The 19,832-nt window shown below is 53.7% G+C and overlaps 1 protein-coding gene across 4 annotated transcripts in view; it reads left to right on the plus strand.

Moving 5' to 3' along the window:
• The window catches only part of MYT1 (myelin transcription factor 1), an 80,249-nt gene that overhangs the window by 22,776 nt on the left and 37,641 nt on the right, over positions 1 to 19,832 (plus strand). For all 4 annotated transcript variants that reach the window (XM_055104540.2, XM_034952122.3, XM_034952125.3 and 1 more), the window contains exons 2-6: positions 4,655 to 4,755; positions 12,964 to 13,018; positions 13,994 to 14,024; positions 19,022 to 19,084; positions 19,540 to 19,787. In XM_055104540.2, the coding sequence (XP_054960515.1) occupies positions 12,964 to 13,018; positions 13,994 to 14,024; positions 19,022 to 19,084; positions 19,540 to 19,787 (397 nt within the window). In that variant the 5' untranslated portion in view covers positions 4,655 to 4,755. The remainder of the gene's footprint in view (positions 1 to 4,654; positions 4,756 to 12,963; positions 13,019 to 13,993; positions 14,025 to 19,021; positions 19,085 to 19,539; positions 19,788 to 19,832) is intronic.

The raw sequence follows: 19,832 nt of genomic DNA on the forward strand, positions 1-19,832 counted from the left end.
GGCCCCGGCATCCATGTTTCTGTGGAGACTTTTCCTGTAGCACGTGGCCCCGGCATCCATGTTTCCGTGGAGAGCTTTCCTGTAGCACGCGGCCCCGGCATCCACATTTCTGTGGAGAGTTTTCCTGTAGCACGTGGCCCCGGCATCCATGTTTCCGTGGAGAGTTTTCCTGTAGCACGTGGCCCCGGCATCCACGTTTCCATGGAGACTTTTCTTGTAGCACGTGGCCCCGGCATCCACGTTTCTGTGGAGAGTTTTCCTGTAGCACGTGGCCCCGGCACCCACGTTTCTGTGGAGACTTTTCATGTAGCACGTGGCCCCGGCATCCACGTTTCTGTGGAGACTTTTCCTGTAGCACGTGGCCCCGGCATCTACGTTTCCGTGGAGAGTTTTCCTGTAGCACGTGGCCCCGGCATCCATGTTTCTGTGGAGAGTTTTCCTGTAGCACGTGGCCCTGGCATCCACGTTTCCGTGGAGAGTTTTCCTGTAGCACGTCGCCCCGGCATCCACGTTTCCGTGGAGAGTTTTCCTGTAGCACATGGCCCCGCCATCCACGTTTCCGTGGAGAGTTTTCCTGTAGCACGTGGCCCCGGCATCCACGTTTCCGTGGAGACTTTTCCTGTAGCATGTGGCCCCGGCATCCACGTTTCTGTGGAGACTTTTCTTGTAGCACGTGGCCCCGGCATCCACGTTTCTGTGGAGACTTTTTCTGTAGCACGTGGCCCCGGCATCCATGTTTCTGTGGAGACTTTTCCTGTAGCACGTGGCCCCGGCATCCATGTTTCCGTGGAGAGCTTTCCTGTAGCACGCGGCCCCGGCATCCACATTTCTGTGGAGAGTTTTCCTGTAGCACGTGGCCCCGGCATCCATGTTTCCGTGGAGAGTTTTCCTGTAGCACGTGGCCCCGGCATCCACGTTTCCATGGAGACTTTTCTTGTAGCACGTGGCCCCGGCATCCACGTTTCTGTGGAGAGTTTTCCTGTAGCACGTGGCCCCGGCACCCACGTTTCTGTGGAGACTTTTCATGTAGCACGTGGCCCCGGCATCCACGTTTCTGTGGAGACTTTTCCTGTAGCATGTGGCCCCGGCATCCACGTTTCTGTGGAGAGTTTTCCTGTAGCACGTGGCCCCGGCACCCACGTTTCTGTGGAGACTTTTCATGTAGCACGTGGCCCCGGCATCCACGTTTCTGTGGAGACTTTTCCTGTAGCATGTGGCCCCGGCATCCACGTTTCTGTGGAGAGATTTCCTGTAGCACGTGACCCCGGCATCCACGTTTCCATAGAGACTTTTCCTGTAGCACGTGGCCCCGGCATCCACGTTTCCGTGGAGAGTTTTCCTGTAGCATGTGGCCCCGGCATCTACGTTTCCGTGGAGAGTTTTCCTGTAGCACGTGGCCCCGGCATCTACGTTTCTGTGGAGAGTTTTCCTGTAGCACGTGGCCCCGGCATCCACGTTTCTGTGGAGAGTTTTCCTGTAGCACGTGGCCCCGGCATCCATGTTTCTGTGGAGAGTTTTCCTGTAGCACGTGGCCCCGGCATCCACGTTTCTGTGGAGACTTTTCTTGTAGCACGTGGCCCCGGCATCCACGTTTCTGTGGAGACTTTTTCTGTAGCACGTGGCCCCGACATCCACGTTTCCGTGGAGACTTTTCCTGTAGCACGTGGCCCCGGCATCCACGTTTCCGTGGAGAGTTTTCCTGTAGCATGTGGCCCCGGCATCTACGTTTCTGTGGGGAGTTTTCCTGTAGCATGTGGCCCTGGCATCCACGTTTCCGTGGAGACTTTTCCTGTAGCATGTGGCCCCGGCATCCACGTTTCCGTGGAGAGTTTTCCTGTAGCATGTGGCTCCGGCATCCACGTTTCTGTGGAGAGTTTTCCTGTAGTACGTGGCCCTGGCATCCACGTTTCCGTGGAGACTTTTCCTGTAGCATGTGGCCCCAGCATCCACGTTTCCGTGGAGAGTTTTCCTGTAGCATGTGGCCCCGGCATCCACGTTTCCGTGGAGACTTTTCCTGTAGCATGTGGCCCTGGCATCCATGTTTCTGTGGAGACTTTTCCTGTAGCATGTGGCCCCGGCATCCACGTTTCCGTGGAGAGTTTTCCTGTAGTACGTGGCCCCGGCATGTTGTTTGGGTGCATGGGGGCTTAATGTGCTGCTAGGGATGCTGATTGAGCAGAGCCTACAGACAGGAGAGCTTTGTCTGGGGTGGAGCCTACTGAGCCCATGGGGCAGGGTTTGGCCATACACAGGCCCCAGTAGGGGACCAAGAGGGCCACAGGAGAAGAACTGGCATACCTTACTGGGCTTCTAGTAGTGATAGCCGTTTGCTGCCAAGACATTTCCTGGGAGAGGGAGGCTAAATCATGTCAAGGTTGAGCCGGGTCCTCAGGTCCTTGTAAAGGAGGGTCTAAGCTTGGCGGTTTGTGCTTTGATTACTTGTGTGCTCTGTATCCCAGGGGTGTGGTGCACAGGCTTTTACCGGGTGCCATTCTGCTCTTTTGCCCAGAGAAGCTCAGCGGCTTTGCTGCCTCAGGGAGGCAGGAGTGGCTCTTTGGAGGAGCAGTTGATCTCCGGGATGCTAGTGCTTTGCCTGAGCAGATGTGGGGCCTCAGGGCCTCAGGACTTCAGAGCCCAGGGCTGACTGACCTAGGGACAGGAGTGTAAGGGATGTGGGCAATGAAGAATTCCACAGGGCTGTATTTCCAGACTCCCATGGGTGGGTGTGGGTGGAGAAGCCCCAGTGAGCTGGTTATCTCCCACCAAACAAAACTGGAGGTCCCTTTGCAGAGACTCTTGCAGTTCATGTCCACATGACTTCTCTGAGAAGCAGGAGAGACTCAGCGCAGAACTCAGGGGAGTCGCACTCGGGAGAGGCAACGTCTCCTCTGGAGCACACAGACCTTACGTCCTTCCCTCCAGCTGTCAGCCAGACATGCCCCAGTTGTCTTGCATATTTACATATGTAATGGTAACAAGGAATTCTGCTTGAGCCTTGCCAATCAGCCCAGTGAGCAGGTTTCTGCAGCATCTTGTCTCCTGGGATAGATACTCAGAAAGTGAGCCCTGTGCACTTTGGGGCCTTGTCTCTCAGCTTCTGTTGACACATAAGAAAAGAGACACACAGAGGACCCCACGCCCCATCTTCAAAGTGTGAAGCACACTCCCCGGCTGATACGATTCTTGTCGGTTCACTTACGGAATCTTCCAATATGCTTTTCCTCCCTACACCCCACATCCCTGTCACAGAGTTGAGAATTGGATTACCTGGTGGGCAGGTGGGCCCCAGTTAGAGGCCGCTCACACCGGCTCAGTGCAGATGACCAGTGGCAGATGGGAACCCAGGAGGCCTAGAGATCTTGGGTGATAGGGAAGCTCCCGCAGCTCCCTCCTCACTAGTCCAGGCACCGGAGCGTGCGGTGGGAGCCCTGTCATCTCAGTGACGGCCTGAGGGTGACTTACAGCTCAATGAGGGGAGGCACAGAGTAGGTGCACACAGTAGGTGCCGAATCTGAGTGGTTTTATTCGTTCCTCTGTAGACCTCGTATTAGGCTGTCTCCTTGACGACCAAATCTGCTTTCCTCTGTGTTTATGCTCTGGAAGGTAATCCGAAGCCCTTTAATGGGATGGAAGCATTTCCAGATAAGAAGAGGGTGCTGTGGCCAGAGGCACAGGGCTGCCTGGGGCCAGGAGTGGCCAGAACCCTAGAGAAGAATTGCATTTGGGGATGCACATCAAAAACACAAGGAAAAGAAAGAAAGTGGGTGGGAATAGCGTGCCTTCGGCAGAATCCAAACTCACTTCCAAGGCAAAGCCAGAGCCCAACACGAGAATATTCATTTCCTGTTTCATTGTTGGTTACTTAATGACCTTCCTTTGAAATGCTGCAGTTATGTAGAAAGCAGGTTGTCATGGAAACGGGGAGTGACGTGCAGGGAATAGGTACACAATGTGTTTCTTTGTCATGTCCAGCTGATGCGTTCAGCCTCTGCTCAGACATGGGAATTTATGTGAGGAATTAAATATTAACTGGAGGCATTGCCCTGGAGAGAGGCAGAAACACAGGGTGACAAAAGATGCTGGAAACCAGGGCAAAGAGCATGCTGGGGCCCCCGGGATCCTGCGGGAGGCGAAGCTGATCTGAGACCATGGGTGGATCTCACTTTCTTTAATCAATGGGCTCCAGAGAAGTCATGCAAAACAATCTTCTTTTTCAAATGCATATGTACTGTGCATTCTTTTGAGGGGCAGAAGGATCTGGTTGTAATGCGAATAATTACTCATTAGTCAGCTCATTTTCAAAGTTGGAGGGGTGACATGCCAAGTTTTCTCAAGGTGGCTCTCAGCTGCCTTGTCCCAGCACTCTGCTGGCCGTGGTTGTCAGTGGGAACCAACACCTAGAGCTGGGACAACGGGGCAGGGGACTGCAGGAAGACTCCAGGGAGGCCCCAAGTCAGAGAGAAATTGTCTCTTGTTCCTGAAGCAGCCATGGAGCCATGACCTTGTCTGTTTCTCCGGTGGATTCCAGGAAATAGGGATTGAATATATGATGTTAAAAAAGTGCCTCAAGTTTCTCAGTTTCTCCCCTTGAGCCAGCACGGCTGGCACCCACCAAGCTTTCCTTTTCTGACCTTGAACCTTTTTAAACCCTCAGAAAATGAGTTCCGGGGTGAGCTGTTAAATCAGAGGTGGACACACGGAGGCAAGGCCAGCAGCTGCAGGACCTCAAGACACCTTCTGGGCAGACACTGCAAGGTGAGACGTGAGAGGGCAGCCCCTGTCGTAGGGCCCCACCCCATGGCTGCCTGCACGAAGCCCCTCTTCAGCTGCAGGCATGAAGCATGGAGGCGACTTTTGGTCTGATCCTCACCAGAGTCCGGGTTAGGTGAAGGGTAAATGGGGACTAGGATCAGCAATGATCTGGTCACTTTAAAATTAAGGGAAGAAAAATGACTCTGAGTAGATCAAAACTAAAATGTGACCCCAGGCTGGGCCCGGTGGCTCACACCTGTAATCCCAGCACTTTGGGAGGCTGAGGCAGGTGGATCACTTGAGGTCAAGAGTTCAAGACCAGCCTGGCCAACATGGTGAAACCCCGTCTTTACTAAAAACACAAAAATTAGCCGGGCACGGTGGCACGCGCCTGTAATCCCAGCTACTGGGGAGGCTGAGGCAGGAGAATCACTTGAACCTGGGAGGCGGAGGTTGCAGTGACCCAAGATTGTGCCACTGCACTCCAGCCTGGGTGACAGAGCAAGACTCCGTCTCAGAAAACAAGCAAGCAAGCAAACAAAAAAACCCACCAAAGTGAAAATGTGACCCCAGAGTCTCACTTCCCTGCTTTGAGGTGTGACCACGTCTGGGCTCTGTGATGGGCCTGAGCAACTGTTCTCTATTCACCCTGCTTTTACCTGGCCAGGCTGAGAATCCCTACAGGATCTGACAGCAGAGATTGCTGGCAGGAACTTATGAAGTCTGTTGGCCTTGTTTTATTTCGATCTTCCTGAGGGGAGGCAGATGGTGCAAGCCCTTCTTATACCTTCCCAGGGTATAAGATCTCCCTTCGGGGACACTCCCGAACTGTGACATCACATGTGCTTACAGCCACTGTTCTGCACCACCAACCCTCTAATTCTAGAACTTCTCACCAATACTCTCTGGATGAGGCCAGGTCCCCAGGGTCAGGTGACCCTCACAGCTGGAAGTAGAGGCTGACAACAGGCTTAGGCTGAAGCCCTTCCCAGAGATCCGATTCTGACCTGTCTTTTTTCTTTTTTGCATGTAGATGCTCTCCAGCAAGGATCCAGCTGTGACTCAGGGCATGGCTCAAGGACAGTGATGGCGTAGGGTGTAGGCAAGGAGGGCTATGCAGTTGTAGTGGGAACTTCATTTGGGGGTGCTTGTGTTTTACTCTCAAAACCCAACCTTTTTCTTTTGAATCTGGTGGCGAGAATGTACATTTTAATGGGTCTGTTATAGACAACTTGCTAAGCACCTCCGCTCATATTTTGGCTCCCGCAGGATTATCAGTGCTCTGCTGATCCATGTTGGAGCCTGGGGCACAAGGAAGAGTCAGTAATATGGATCCTGTCTTTATTTAAGGTTTTGGTATCTTGTTTATTAGGGGTTTTTTGCATCATGTTGATGTTTCTAAATATTGAATTAAAATATTATTTATCTTGATCATTGAGTTTTTGGCCTCATTCCCCTCACCCTACCCCAGATCCTGAGGATTCACATAGCGCTGTACAGGCATGAGATCATGTGAGCATGAACGTTACTTGACTTGAGGCCAGGGGCTCTGCATGCAGCGTTATCTACAAATGTCTGGTGCCATGTCAGGGGTGGGTCGGAAGACTTTTGTCTCCCCCTGGCCCAGGCATGACAAACTCAGAGAGTTTGGGACCTACCATGACAACCCATGGCTGTTCAAAGTGCTGCTTCTGTGAACAAAGCCAGGGACCCGTGCCCAGGTTCTCGTGGCATCACCAGCTCTTTCATCACTGCTCTGTTTGAGGGTCATTTCCCTTCATTTCTTGCAGATAGGGCCGAGTGACTGCTCTGAATAGAGAAGCTAAGATGAAAAGTGTGCCAGAGCAGGTGAGAGGATGAGAAAGGGTCGACTGCCTAGAGGACAGTGGGGCAGCAGGTGCAAGTAGAATCTCCTGACTAAGAGGCTGAGGAGGGTGGCAGCAGAGGGCATAAGCTGTGGTCACAGTGTGAGAATGTCACACAGCCACAGCAGCATCGGGGTCAGCCTTCCAGAGGCTGGCTTCGGACAGGAGATGGGTGGTGAGGAGCCAGCATATGGGAGGGCAGTGAACACACAAACCCTGTGCATGGGACCGTGACAGCCTGCGGCGTGCCTCTGAGTTCAGCACCAGGCATGTGGACAGCTCAGGACCTGTTGGAAGGGGCTGCCAGAAAAGTCAGGTGGTCGTGTGTCGGGGTGTGCAGGCACTGATGGGACTGTGACAGCCTGCGGCGTGCCTCTGAGTTCAGCACCAGGCATGTGGACAGCTCAGGACCGGTTGGAAGGGGCTGCCAGAAAAGTCAGGTGGTCGTGTGTCGGGGTGTGCAGGCACTGATGGTAGCTCCTCAACCCCCTTCTTGCCAAATATTCAGAGATACAGAATCAAGGAAAAGATCAGTTGCATGGCCATTCAGCCAACCCTTCTTCCTGCCACCCAGGGCAGGGGGTGCCTCTGGCAAGGACTACTGGACAGAGGCTCCTGCAAGGGAAGGAGCTGCCACTGGGTATGGCCCTTCTGGCCTCTCTTTATGTTGTTGGATTCTACCCTGGGTGGGTATAAATTCCATTTATGCTGGAGTTTTTAACAGACGGTTGCAGATATGGCTGCTTCATCAGGGTATCCATTATGTAGCTCTAATTTTTGATTTGGGAATGAAGTGAGCCAGTATCCCATGCTTAGAGCTGTCAAGAGAACCCCTTCTCAGACATGTGTTAAATAATGCCCCATGGAGGTGTCGTTTCTATACCCCAAGGAGGAGGCTGGTCTATTCTGCTGAATTTGTTGGGAGAATTTCAGAATTTCAGACATGCAACAGGACATCACCCAATGTGAGGACAGGACTATCTCTGCAAGGAACCAAGGGTACTGTGATGGCTGCCAGTGGGGATCAGGGGTGAGGGCATATGGTTTAGCCTCAGAGATCAAGAGAGTGGAAAGCAGGATGTGTGCTGAGGTCACCAACTTTCTATATCTGTTCTGTGGGCTGAGCTGGCAGGCAGGTCCATGTGCCAAAGAAAGGGAAGGGGAGGGCTGTGGATGCAGCAGAAGATCCTCCTGGGATACTCGGGAGGGGAGCAACACAAATGCTTGAATGCTGCTCTTAGATCGTTGAGTGGGAGCTTGGATCTTCCACAATACTGTCTGCTGTAATGGCTTCACAGCAGTGACAGGGAAGTTGATGCTGCCCTCAGTACATAAATGAGAGAAGAAAACAGGCCAGACCATGGCTCTGTCTTTCTCCCCTCCCCTCACTGCAGAGAAGTGAGACTGAATGTGTTGTGAGGTACTGCTGGAGCCAGGCAGGGTAGGGGACAGCCAGTTTCTGGCCACCTCCTCACCCCCCAGTCTTCATTGGCCCCTTCCTTCTGGGAAGTGGCTGCCTATGGTCTGCTGGGACTCAGCAGGTGCTCTTCCTCTTCTTCTAGGTCTCTGGGAGGAAAACCATTATGCAAGAGTCTCAACTGTCCCACCGAGACACTATAACCTATGTAATTTTAAGGATTTTTAAAGAATAGTTGTAAGTCCATCCTAATTCTCCAGATTTGCTGGCTGTCAGAACACATTTTAAATAAAATAAAACACTACCGTGTCTCCTTCTCTGGCCCAGGGCTGGGGTGAATGGCCCCCGTGGTGTCAGAATGCCCGGAACCCCCCAGCTCAGGGTTCCCACATATGGCCTCTCTGCAGCCCCTCTGACCACGGCTCTCCACACACCCCAGCCCCAGGGTTTCTGAGATGTTTCTGACTGTCCCCATTTATTCATTCATCCACCTGTCCATCCACCCATCCTTAAATGACATGCACTAAGCAGCTGTCTGGAGGAGAGACAATGACCTTACAACCATGAATGAATGAGCTCATTTCAGATTGAGATGAGGACTGTGAGGGAAACAAACAGGCACAAGGTGGAGACTCAGAGGAGCTGGGAAGAGGCAGGGTGCTGGCCACCTAAGAATGCTCCCAGCTCTACCTCTGGAGTGCCTCCCACCCCAGATGTCCTCAGGTCACTGATTCATTCACCCTCCCCATCCCTACCTGGCTCTCAACCCTTAGCAGAGCTCTCTGTTTCCTGAACTCTCCCCTGAGCACTCCCTGCCTCCCTGGGGTGATGTACAAATCTTGGAATGCCAGGCTGGTGCCCCTCAGGGCCAGGACACCTCCTGCTGGGGCCAGGACACCCTCCTGCTGGGGCCAGGCTTCAGCCAGGATTCTGTCCTTTGACTGGGCCTGGGCCATTGGTGCAGAAGGGATGTGATGGGGGTTGAGGGAGGAAGCTGTTCAGCTCTGAGGGCCCTGTCCTGGGAGGAAGCATGAAAAAGGAATGAAAGAGGCAGAGAGAGACAGAGAGGGAGTCCGTGAGTGAGTGAGGAGAAGTGGGTAACCCTGAGCTGGGGCCCGGGAAGGAGTGGGGAGACGCAGCCTCTGGGGACAAAGGTGGAAGTTGGCACAAAGCCCGTTGGGCTTCATGGAAAATCTCCAACCCTGATATCTTTGGAAGCTGAGTCTACCATTTCCCCTTAGAGGTTAGACACGAGTGGTTTGTTACTGGCTATGTGTCTGGGTTCTTTTCATTTTTTATTTTTTTTGAGACGGAGTCTTGCTCTGTCACCCAGGCTGGAGTGCAGTGGCGTGATCTCAGCTCACCTCAACCTTCGCCTCGGGGGTTCAGGCGATTCTCCTGCCTCAGCCTCCCAGGTAGCTGGGACTACAGGTGGCCGCCACCACACCCGGCTAATTTTTGTATTTTTAGTAGAGTCAGGTTTCACCATGCCTGCCTCAGCCTCCCAAAGTGCTGGGATTACAGGCGTGAGCCACCACGCCCGGCCCTGTTTCTGGGTTCTGAGTGGATTTGTTACAGCTGCAGCCTCAGCGCAGATCCCTCTAGGTTTCAAGACTGCTTACTGCATTGGCTTGTTTTGGTTCCTGAGTTTGTAAACACCCAACTCAGGGCACTCTGTTTTGGCCAGGCCAGCATGCAGATGAGTCTGGAAAAGGGGCTGGTCTTCGTACCATGTCATGGTGAGAACTGTGTGTGTGTGTGTGTATATATATATATATATACTTGTTTTTTTTTTTTTTTTTTGAGACGGAGTCTCACTCTGTCGCCCAGGCTGGAGTGCAGTGGTGCAATCTCAGCTCACTGCAACCTCCACCTCCTGGGTTCAAGTGATCCTCCTGCCTCAGCCTCCCAAGTAGCTGAGACTACAGGCGTGCACCACCACACCCGACTAATTTTTGTATTTTCAATAGAGATGGGGTTTCACCCTGTTGGCCAGGCTTGTCATGAACTCCTGACCTCAAGTGATCCACCCGCCTCAGCCTCTTAAAGTGCTGGGATTACAGACGTGAGCCACCGTGCCCAGCCAGAACTATGTATATTTTCAAAAGAGCTGACATGATTAATCCTGACTTTACTAAACAGAAATATAAAACAGAACAAAGCAAAAACACACTTTTGAGGAGACTGCTTTTATATGGCACTAAGAAAGCAAGTTAAATGGATGGACCAAGAGACAGTTCTCTTGGGTTAATTTGGCAATATACAATGTATTTGCATTTATGAATTATTCTCCTCCCCACAGTTTTCATGGTTTTCCTATCGAAGGCAGAACTATTGAAATATTAATTAGAGCCTCCAGACATGCTCGCAGTGGCAGAATGAAGCTGGCATTTGGAGAAACAGAGCAGACGTTCTTGAGAAAGGTTGCCGGCCCAGCAGTGAGAGTGGGTGATGGGGTCGTTCTGCCTTTTCACTCTCAAGGGGAGAGGGCACTGGGCTATTTGTGGGTTACACAAAAAAGGGACCTGGTTGGCTCGTGTTTGGAACAAGTAAAGTGTGTTTTAAAAATCAATGAAAAATTGAGAAGTGTTTCATTTTCTTTGCATCATTGAGCTGCCCTTTAGGGCCCAGCTGTCATTGTGTGGTGGGGGCAGAAGGTCTGGGGGGCTGCCGCCCAGGGATCACCAAGGTGAGCCTGGGTGGTGCTGGGCACTGGGCCGCCCCCAGCACCCGCTCTCCATCTACCACATCGTGGTGCCGATCTTGCGGCAGGAGGAGAGCAGAGAACTCACCTCTGAAGTGCTTTGACTTCTTTTGAAAAGAAAAGTGATGTAAATCAAGCAGTGCTGGTTTTGTCCAGATGCTTTCGCGTCAGCCGGCACTGCTGATTTCAAATAGCTCAGAAACCAGTGTCCCAAGTCACCCAGCTCTTACGGGTTCATTCTCGTATTAAAGAGCCTGGTTTTTTTTTTCTTCGGTAGTTCAGTTTTTTCCCTTTAAAAATCCAAGCTACACGCTCCTAAGAGAACTTCTCGCTTATTGACCAGTCAATGCAGATAAATTGCAAATGGTAAGGTGCTCAGCAGAAGGAGCGGCAGAGCTGTCAGCTTCATCAACGGGAGCTCACAGTTTTCAAGCAGCGCCCATTACACATCCCTGCAATCCTCTCTATTCTCTGCTCTTTGAATAATTTATCTGCAGGAAATCCAAATTGCCAAGGCACGCTTTAACCTAGCAGAATGCTTGCCAATATCCTTGGGAAAACTGGCAAAAAATAAATAAATAAATAAAGCCATAGATTGCATTTCAGCTGAGTGCAGGCACCACACAAGTCCCATTGTATGTCCTGCATCGGAAGGCATTGCACACGGGCTCAGAGCAGACGACATTTGAAGGCTCATAAATGTAATGAAGTCCCTGTGACACCTGCTCCTCTCTTCACTTTAAATGTGAGCCATTTGTCCATGGGGAACCTCCGTTTTAAAAATAGAAATTGTAGTAATTGTCTTCCGTTCTATTGGAAGGCTGTAATAAACGCACGGCTCACAGCACTGTGCTCCACAGCCTGGAGTCGGCAGGTTGCATCAATTACCCAGGTTTTGATTTTTCTTCCTTAACAAATCACATACATCATTGTATGTTAGTGCTGCTGCATGGGGGAGGTTCAATTTGCAAATTTCATCTTACTAATTGGGGGAATTCCTTTTTCTTTCTTCCCAGGTGGTTCTGTAGACATTTGTCTCTTTCTGGCTTTCAGGAGCAAAAGCCCCATTTAAGACGTGGGGGCTTCTGAGCCCCCTCCTGCTGCCTCTCTTCCTTTCTTCTGCTACTTCTTTCCACTCCCCTGCTTTCCCTTTGACTACCTCACGCATAGAGCCCTGGCAGCTCTGGTGTCTGTGGCCTGGGACAGGTGTGGATTTGCTGCCTCCCCTTCCTGACCACAGGTGATGGTGGTGGAGTCCAGTGCTCTCCTCTTGGGCCTCCCCTGTCCAGCTAGAGGTGCCCTCCCTCGCCTGGTGTGGCTCCCCGGGAAGGATGTTTTGCATAGCATGGAGTGTGTAGGATTTACCTGCCTGCCCAGATTTGTCATGAGTGACACAGGACAAGGATGCTGTGTGTGACCCTCACCACAGCCCCACATGTCCTTTCTGTGATTGTCACCCTCCTGGGGGCTCCCCCATGACTCCCTCGCCGGACAATGCTGTGGGCAGCGTCCCCACAGAAGGTGGTCAGATTCAAGGATCACAGGTGGGGAGGGACACCAATAGGCTCAGGCAAGGCAGCCAGGCCCTCGAGGCCTGGAGAACATATGGGCTGGGGCCGCTCCAGGTTGCCTGTTTCTCACGGGATGGCCCTGGTGTGTGAGGGGCATTAAAGCCTTCTGCTGTAGTGGGAAGAAAGGGCCCATGGGAAGCTGTGCTCTGGGGACACGTTGGGGTCAGAAGCCACTGCCGCTGGTGGCTGAGCACTGCCGCTGGTGGCTGAGTCTGTGGTGAGCGACCTGCCCTGATGCCTCAGCACCTGCCTGACCAGGTGAGCAGTGGGTGCTGCTCTGTGTCGGGCCAGGAGACCCTCATGGATAACACACGGACATTCATCAGGCTTCAGTGGGGCAGGGCCCATGCCTCAGCACTTGTTGGCAGGTGCAAACCTGGGGGTACGGTGCACTGTACCCTCCTTGCCAAGGGCGGGGACATGCTGATGGGACACTTCCAAGCCTTGTAGAAGGTCCTTTCTCTACACCCTCCCACCTGCTGCTCCTGGCCCCAGGCCTTTCTTGTCCTGTGAGCCCATCCTTGTCATTCTGTGCCCAAAATCACCTTTGCTGTCAAAGCTTGAGCCAGAAAATGGCTAGACATTCCTGATGGCTCTGTACTCCAGAGGCACTGGCTGGGTTTTCTTGTTAACGTCGTGGTTTTTTGCTTGCAGATGAGCTTAGAAAATGAAGACAAGCGAGCTCGCACCCGATCCAAGGCCCTGCGAGGTGAGTGCCGCCCTCCCCTCCTCCAGGGCTGTAAATGCCACTTTCCTCCGCGGTCTTCCTCAGGAGCACAAACCCCTAACCACACATGTGCAGAGATGCCCTGGGGACCTCAGGCCTCTTCAGCCTCATTCATCCTCAGGGCTGCTGAGCTTTGAAGCTGGCATCTAAGAGGGCTGCTGAGGGGCCTTTGGCCCAGATGAACCTGCCTTGAGGGCAGAAATGTTGAGGTAGACCCAGCTCCATGGAGTGGGAGTAGCAAGGCTCAGTTACGAGACCATTCTGTTTGGAAATGAGAGGCCGCCAGCCTTCCACCGCCAGCCCCCTTCCTTCCCAGGCGATCAGTCTTGGTGCTAATGGGGCATAGGAGGTTGTTGGGTTGAGCTGGAAGTGCAGTGGGAGGAGAGGGGGCTGACTCTGCTAGGATCTGAGCCCCAGCCCCTGGCCAGACTTACCTCCCTGATACAGACGGGGGCTTCCTCTTGTGCCCAAGCATCTCAGGTGTGCCTGCCCCGGTCAGAGCCCCGTGCATCTTTGCAGCCATCACTGAAGGACCAGTAACTTGGTCCAGTTGTTCTCTTCTCTGTCCAGCTTGATCTGGTGGTTTGTGTTTCCTGCCAAAAGCTGACTTCTATCTGCAATTAGAGAAAGAGATACCATCCCTGGCCCTGAGGTCCCAGAGATCCTGTCTGAGGTGGAGCATCTGTCCCACTTTGCAAAACTGCCAGGCTGCTCAGGGGAGCTTCTGCGGCGAGCACCAGGCTTGGGGGAGCAGCTCACTCTGTTGACCTTGGAGGACTCTCTGGGAGGTCAGGAAAGGGTGAGCGCCCTGGGGAAACTGCTCAGGTCTCACTGAGATTTGCCTCCACTCGTCCTTGGCAAACCTCTCGGCTGTTTAACTTAGTTTATGCTGTTAGGGCAATGAGCCTTTAAAATCACAATTCCCACATGTTTTCCCTGTTTCTGTCTTTTTCCCAGGACCCCCAGAGACCACAGCTGCAGACCTCAGGTAAGAAAGTCTTCCTGTTAGCACCAAGCATCGTCTATGTGCCTGTGACCCTGGAGATATCCTAAATGTCCCAAACGGGGTCTTCTTGGATTGACCAAACACCCCTGGTGAGCCCCTGCTTTCCCTAAGGAGACTGCCTTTCTCCTGGCCACGTGTCCAGCTATCTTGGCCCCATCTCTATCTGTTCTCACCTCTGTCCTGGCCCCATCATGTGGCGCACCAGCATCATGGCAAGGACACGGATGTGCCCACACCTGGTCACCACGAGGACCTGGACTGTCACTGCGGTCCCCCAAACCGAAACAAGCCGCTCTCTTACCGGACCCTCACAAGTGCTTCTGTGTCAGATGGTTGGAGGCCCAGTTCGGGGATGAGATGAGAGAAGGGGTCTTCTACATCCTGAGTCTTCCATTGGCTCGGGATACAAATGGCAGTTCTGTGTGCTGATGACCCGGCTGGCTGAGCTCTGCTTCTCAGGGATACAGATTCTCAGGGCAGGGACCATCTTACTGTTCAGCATACAATTGAAGAGTGGATGGCTTCTGCCAATCAGGAAAATGAGAGGACTGCAAAGTTCACTTTGTAAACCTTTTGCAGAGGTGGGACAGGAAGACAGTGTCCCTCTGACACTTGAGGCCCCGTAACTTGGAGATGAAGGGGGAGGACTACGGGAGGGAGTTGGGGTGCTGCAAGCCCCAGGCTCTGCGTCAGTCACACATCACAGTCTTGATCTCTGGGAAGGTCATGGAAGCACTGCCTGGTGATGTTATTATCCTGTTTGTGAAGTGGGGAAACGGACTCAGGGGTTAACCTTCATCTAACCAGAAGAGCTGAATCGCATGTGCTACTTGCTGGAAGCCCCACCCTGGGTAACAGGTGGGAGGGGTGGGGTGGAAGCTCAGCCAAACAGGTCGTGTGCCAGCACTTCCGGTCTGGGGTCCTCAGCATCACACCGGGTGCTCCCCAGAACACAGTCCCCGGAAGCACAGGGGTCGGCTCCCTGGAAGGGAGACATTGCCTGCTTGGCCAGCCTGCTGAAGAAGCGGTGATTGCGACGGCGAGAGACGCTCAGAAGGGCCCCGAGTAAAGGGAAGAGGTGGTGCCACGTGGAGTCGCCCAGGGACACGGTGGAGACAAAGACGGAGGAGAATCCCAGGCGAGGGTGCAGTGAGTGAGGCACAGGAGTTGAGGAAACTCCAGGCTTTTTTGGTAACAGATGGAGTGTGGAGGAAGTCGAAAAGGCAAATACAAATGGCAGGGTGCTCTCTTGTAGCTTTGAAACAGCAGAAGGAAAAGTGACTCTCAAATAGATTTGTTCGTTTTTAAACATTCTGAGAGGACCTGTCCAGTCTAAGTGAGGGGTTCTGTGAGCATTTGGATTTTGACGCCCTCATCATGAGCCTTGTGGTCTCAACCGACATATTTGGTAATAGTGAGACCCTTAAACTTTTTAATGGAGAAACTAGGGGAAATGTGTTGACATCTAGTGTTCCAACAATAATTTCTTCAGCAATTCTTCATTGCTGACAAGTGATGCTTAGAGTAAAATAGGACAAAGATTATGTTCCAAGGAATCAAATACATTCTGCACGGAAGGTACCATTCATTCCTGTATTCTCAAACATCTGTTGGCCACACGCTTCACGTGGGCATGCCTGTGGCTCGTGCTGGCTGACTGCGTGCCCCAGCCATCGTGGGAGCATTTACACCACAGAAATGGACTGATGATGTTCCCCCTCCCAAAGACCTGTTTACCAGCACACCCTGGGCTCTGACCGGACAAGCAGACGAGACCTCTGTCCTGGTGGGGGCCACACTGTGGGTGCCAGAACAGGAAGCATGACCCACGGAGAAAACGCACTGTTGTGGTCTGTGAGAGGAGCATCACGTCCTGTGTGCAGACTGTGGCACTGGATGAGCTCACAGACACAGAGTCACCTGTCGGGAACCCCTGTGTGTCGGGAAACCCTGCGTGTCAGGAACCCCCGTGTGTCGGGAACCCCTGCGTGTCGGGAACCCCTGCGTGTCGGGAACCCCTGTGTGCAGGACTTTCTCTGTGGATGACTTAACACTGCATTGGCTCAGAACTTCACAGCCTGCAGTGCCCCTAACCCCAGCTCGCCTCCCCACCAGCTCAGGCAGAGCTCCCAGGAAGACAGTCCATTGGTTGTTTACCAGGTGAGCTGAGGAGAGGTTGGACTTGGATCGAGCAGGACCCTGAGCTGCTATTTCCGACCTCGGAGCCCACTGGGAGTGCCTGAGCGAAGAAGCAGTTTGATGGTTTTTCCTTTCACCCCATCGGAAGAACTGATGACGTTTCAGCTTGTATTTTTGCCTGTGTCCATCTGTTGTCACATGGCCTCAGACTGGCTCTGCCAGAGGCGAAGACTAGGGAAGGTTAGGGTTGGGGTTAGCATCTTTGAGACAGCGAGGCGCCGACAACACCGAGTTCAGGACCATCTCCAAGTTCAGAGAGAGAACACGTCTGTAGCTCACCCTTCCTCTTCTGGCGCCTTCCTCCTTGAGCCACTGGCCAACTCCCACCCAGATGACTGCCCCAGGAGAGGGAGGGAAGGCAGGGAAGGCAGTGTCTTCAAAGGCTAGTAGCTGAAGCATGGGGCTCCAGGCTGGGATTCAGTTCCTCTCCTGACTTGTCTCCTTTGACGCCTACTTTTCAAGTTTGGGTCCCTCAGAGCTGTCATGCAGGATGCCAGCTGAGGGGTGACTGTGAGCCACACCCTCTTCCCAGCCTCACGTGCACCCTTTCCTCACATCTCTGACACCAGCCCTAGTCAGAGCTGGGGAGTCAAGGCTGGGGAATTCCCTCCTCCCGGAGAAAAGAGGCTCGGGAGTCCTGGAGCCCTGGCCGTCTTCCTCTCCCTACAACTCTGGCCCTGAGCACCCAGAGGACATCAGGAAATAAGAGCTGAGTGTGCTTGCAGGTGAACTGCAGGGCTGGCATCTGCTGGCACGACACCCTTGGAGGCCCTGGCTGGGTCTCTTGTCCACTCGGCTGTGGGGTGGGGAGCAGGCCTCTAAGGGGTTTCCAGCTTCCTGTCCCCGAGCGGCCTTGTCCGCTCCACGCACTTGGGCTCACAGCCCTGTCTCACACCCTCTGAGGCTGGGGCCGGAAGGTGCAGGCCCACCTTTCTGGGGACCAGGACTCTTCTGAGCTGAGGGTGACGTGTTCAGGGCAGTCCGGTCCCCACAGGCCTCCACAGCAGCTGTCACCTAATTGCCTGATTAACTCAGTGATGTCATCGGCTAATTGGGACCTTAGCTTCAAATCCCCATTAACAAGGAGCTTTTTGTGAAAAGTCCCAAAGCTAGTTCTCCAAAGAGTGAAAGCAAGTGTGGGCCTGGATTTTAGAAGAGACTAGAGGCAGGGAGAGGTGGGTGGCAGCGGCGGCAACTCCCTCAGTTTGGAAAGGGAGCCCCCAGTCAAGTGTGGTGTGCCCTCCCTCTCTCGCTCTCTCCCTCTTCTCCCTCTTCCCCTCCTTTCCCGTCTGGGTTCCTTCTTCCCTCCTCCCTCCCTCCTTCCCTCCCTCTCTGTCTTCTCGTTAACACACTGAAAACCCCACCCTGGAAGGCTGCAGAGAACATCCCCCTCCCCCACCCCATGGCTGCTGTTGAGCCAGGGGATAGGGTAAGGCCTGGATTCTGCTGACGCTGACGGTTCTCCCAGAGGTAGTCGGGGAGGGTGGCCTGCAAGCCCACTGGGCCCCACAGTTGTCTGCAGTCAGGCCTGTGATCAGTCGAATTAGAAACGATCAGAGGTGTCTGGATAGAGACTGGGGATGGCGTTCTTTTCCCCGGGTCCCAGGTATGGGGGCACCAGCCCTTACCTTCCTCCCTTCACAGGCTCCGGAAGATGTGCTTGGGTTTTGGAAAGAGCTCAGACTCACAATGCCAGTCCTGTTAAAAGCAAGGTCTTCCCGTCTTGGCCAGGAAAGCCTCTCTCTTCCCACAAGGAGCGCAGGCCTGCCCCTCCCACCCGCCTTAGGTGACCTGGCACAGGTGTCTGGGTCTTACAATGGCAGCTCCTTGTAGTCCTTGAGCCGTGGATGCATCCGACAGCCCACAGGAGCCTGATATGTGGTCAACTCTGGCCTTACACTCCACACTGGCCCCTTTGTGCCTGAGGCTGCTGTGGGAGCTGTGGTCCTGCCGCCACGTTGGTTGGCATAGTCAGTACTCATGCTCAGAAGTTTCCAGAGCTTCCTGCTGGTTTGGTTATATAGGGAGACAGATGATGGTTAAGGAAGAGGAACTCCTGGGTGTCCTGCCTTGTGCTTCTAGGGTGAGAGATGCAGGAGGGTCAGTGTCACCCCCTCCCCAAACTGCCCTTCTTAGCACAGCCCAAAAGTCTTCCACGAGGCAGATGCTGTTGGTTCCTGGTTCACGGGCCCTCCTGGCTTCTTTTCCCTGCGTGGAAGCTGGGACCCACACCAGCTACAGGCACTGGTGGGATCTTCACCACTGTCTGTGGCTTGGGCCACGGATTCCTTTCTGCCTGTCAGTCCTGGCTCCGTTTGCTGGGGCACGAAGGTCACAGCTGGCAGGGAACGCAGAGACTGTTACCCTCGAGGGCCATAGGCCTTACGGCATTAGTGATGGCCACAGAGAATGCCAACTTCTGTGCTTTGGACTTGGGACCTCTTTAGAGAGGGGTGCCGTGTTCAGGGCACCTCAGAGTGTCTCATGTCCAAGCTCCTGGAAACCTGGTGGCAGCTAGTGGAATGCCTGCCGTAGGGAGCGGTCTGGGAGACTCTGGCGCTAGAAGTCTTGCTCTTATGTATACACAGTCTTTAATTGAACACTCATAAAACTGTAATGAGCCATTCATTTATTTGAATGGGGCGAGTTATGAATTTTCAGCAAACTGCAGGCAGCCATTCTGTTTGGAGACAGTCTGCTCCCCAGGGTGAAGGTCTGCGACAGGCCCTGAGATCTGAGCCCATCGCCTGATGTGGCCTTGCCTTTTTATTTCCCCTCAGCTGCCCCACCCCAGGATGCACGGGCTCAGGGCACGTCCGGGGCAAGTACTCCAGGCACCGAAGGTAAGAGGACCCTTGGATCTCACGGAGATTCCTGGGCAGTAGATTTGGAGCCCCTGCCCACTCTGCAGATGGAGAACTTTCCATCTTTTTCCATGGCTCCCAAGGCCAGGCTGCTGACCCTTCTGCGAGGCAGCGACCTCCCACTCTAGCGTGGAGATCTGTGTGGCCATGGGCGTGCCATGTGGGGGAAGACAGACCATCTGACCTCCCGCGAGGCAGCGACTTCCCACTCTAGCATGGAGGTCCGTGTGGCCATGGGCGTGCCATGTGGGCAAAGACAGACCATCTGACCCCCCAGTGCTGCGCTTTGCTTTTTTTGTCCGGGTTCCCTGCAAGGACTGGATGAGTCTGTGGGGGAGGGAGGGAGGGAGGACCCTCGGGAGGGGCTCATGGGGTGTCTGAGGCCTCTCGTGGCCCTAGCCTCGTCCTCTCCACTGCCTACTCCTCCCTCCCAGTTTACAGAGCTGCCCCCTGGCCAAGAAGAGGAAGCTGGAGGGTGCTGAGGCTGAGCACCTGGTGTCCAAGAGGAAGTCACACCCCCTGAAGCTGGCTCTGGACGAGGGCTATGGTGTGGACAGCGACGGCAGTGAGGACACTGAGGTGAAGGACGCCTCTGTTTCGGATGAATCGGAAGGAACTCTGGAGGGGGCCGAGGCTGAGACGTCAGGACAGGACGAGATTCATCGCCCCGAGACAGCTGAAGGTGCTTTGTCGCTCTTTCTTCCCTGAATAAAGGGCGCTTAGTGTG

Source organism: Pan paniscus, chromosome 21 (assembly GCF_029289425.2).
Source record: "Pan paniscus chromosome 21, NHGRI_mPanPan1-v2.0_pri, whole genome shotgun sequence".
NCBI classification, from domain to species: domain Eukaryota; kingdom Metazoa; phylum Chordata; class Mammalia; order Primates; family Hominidae; genus Pan; species Pan paniscus.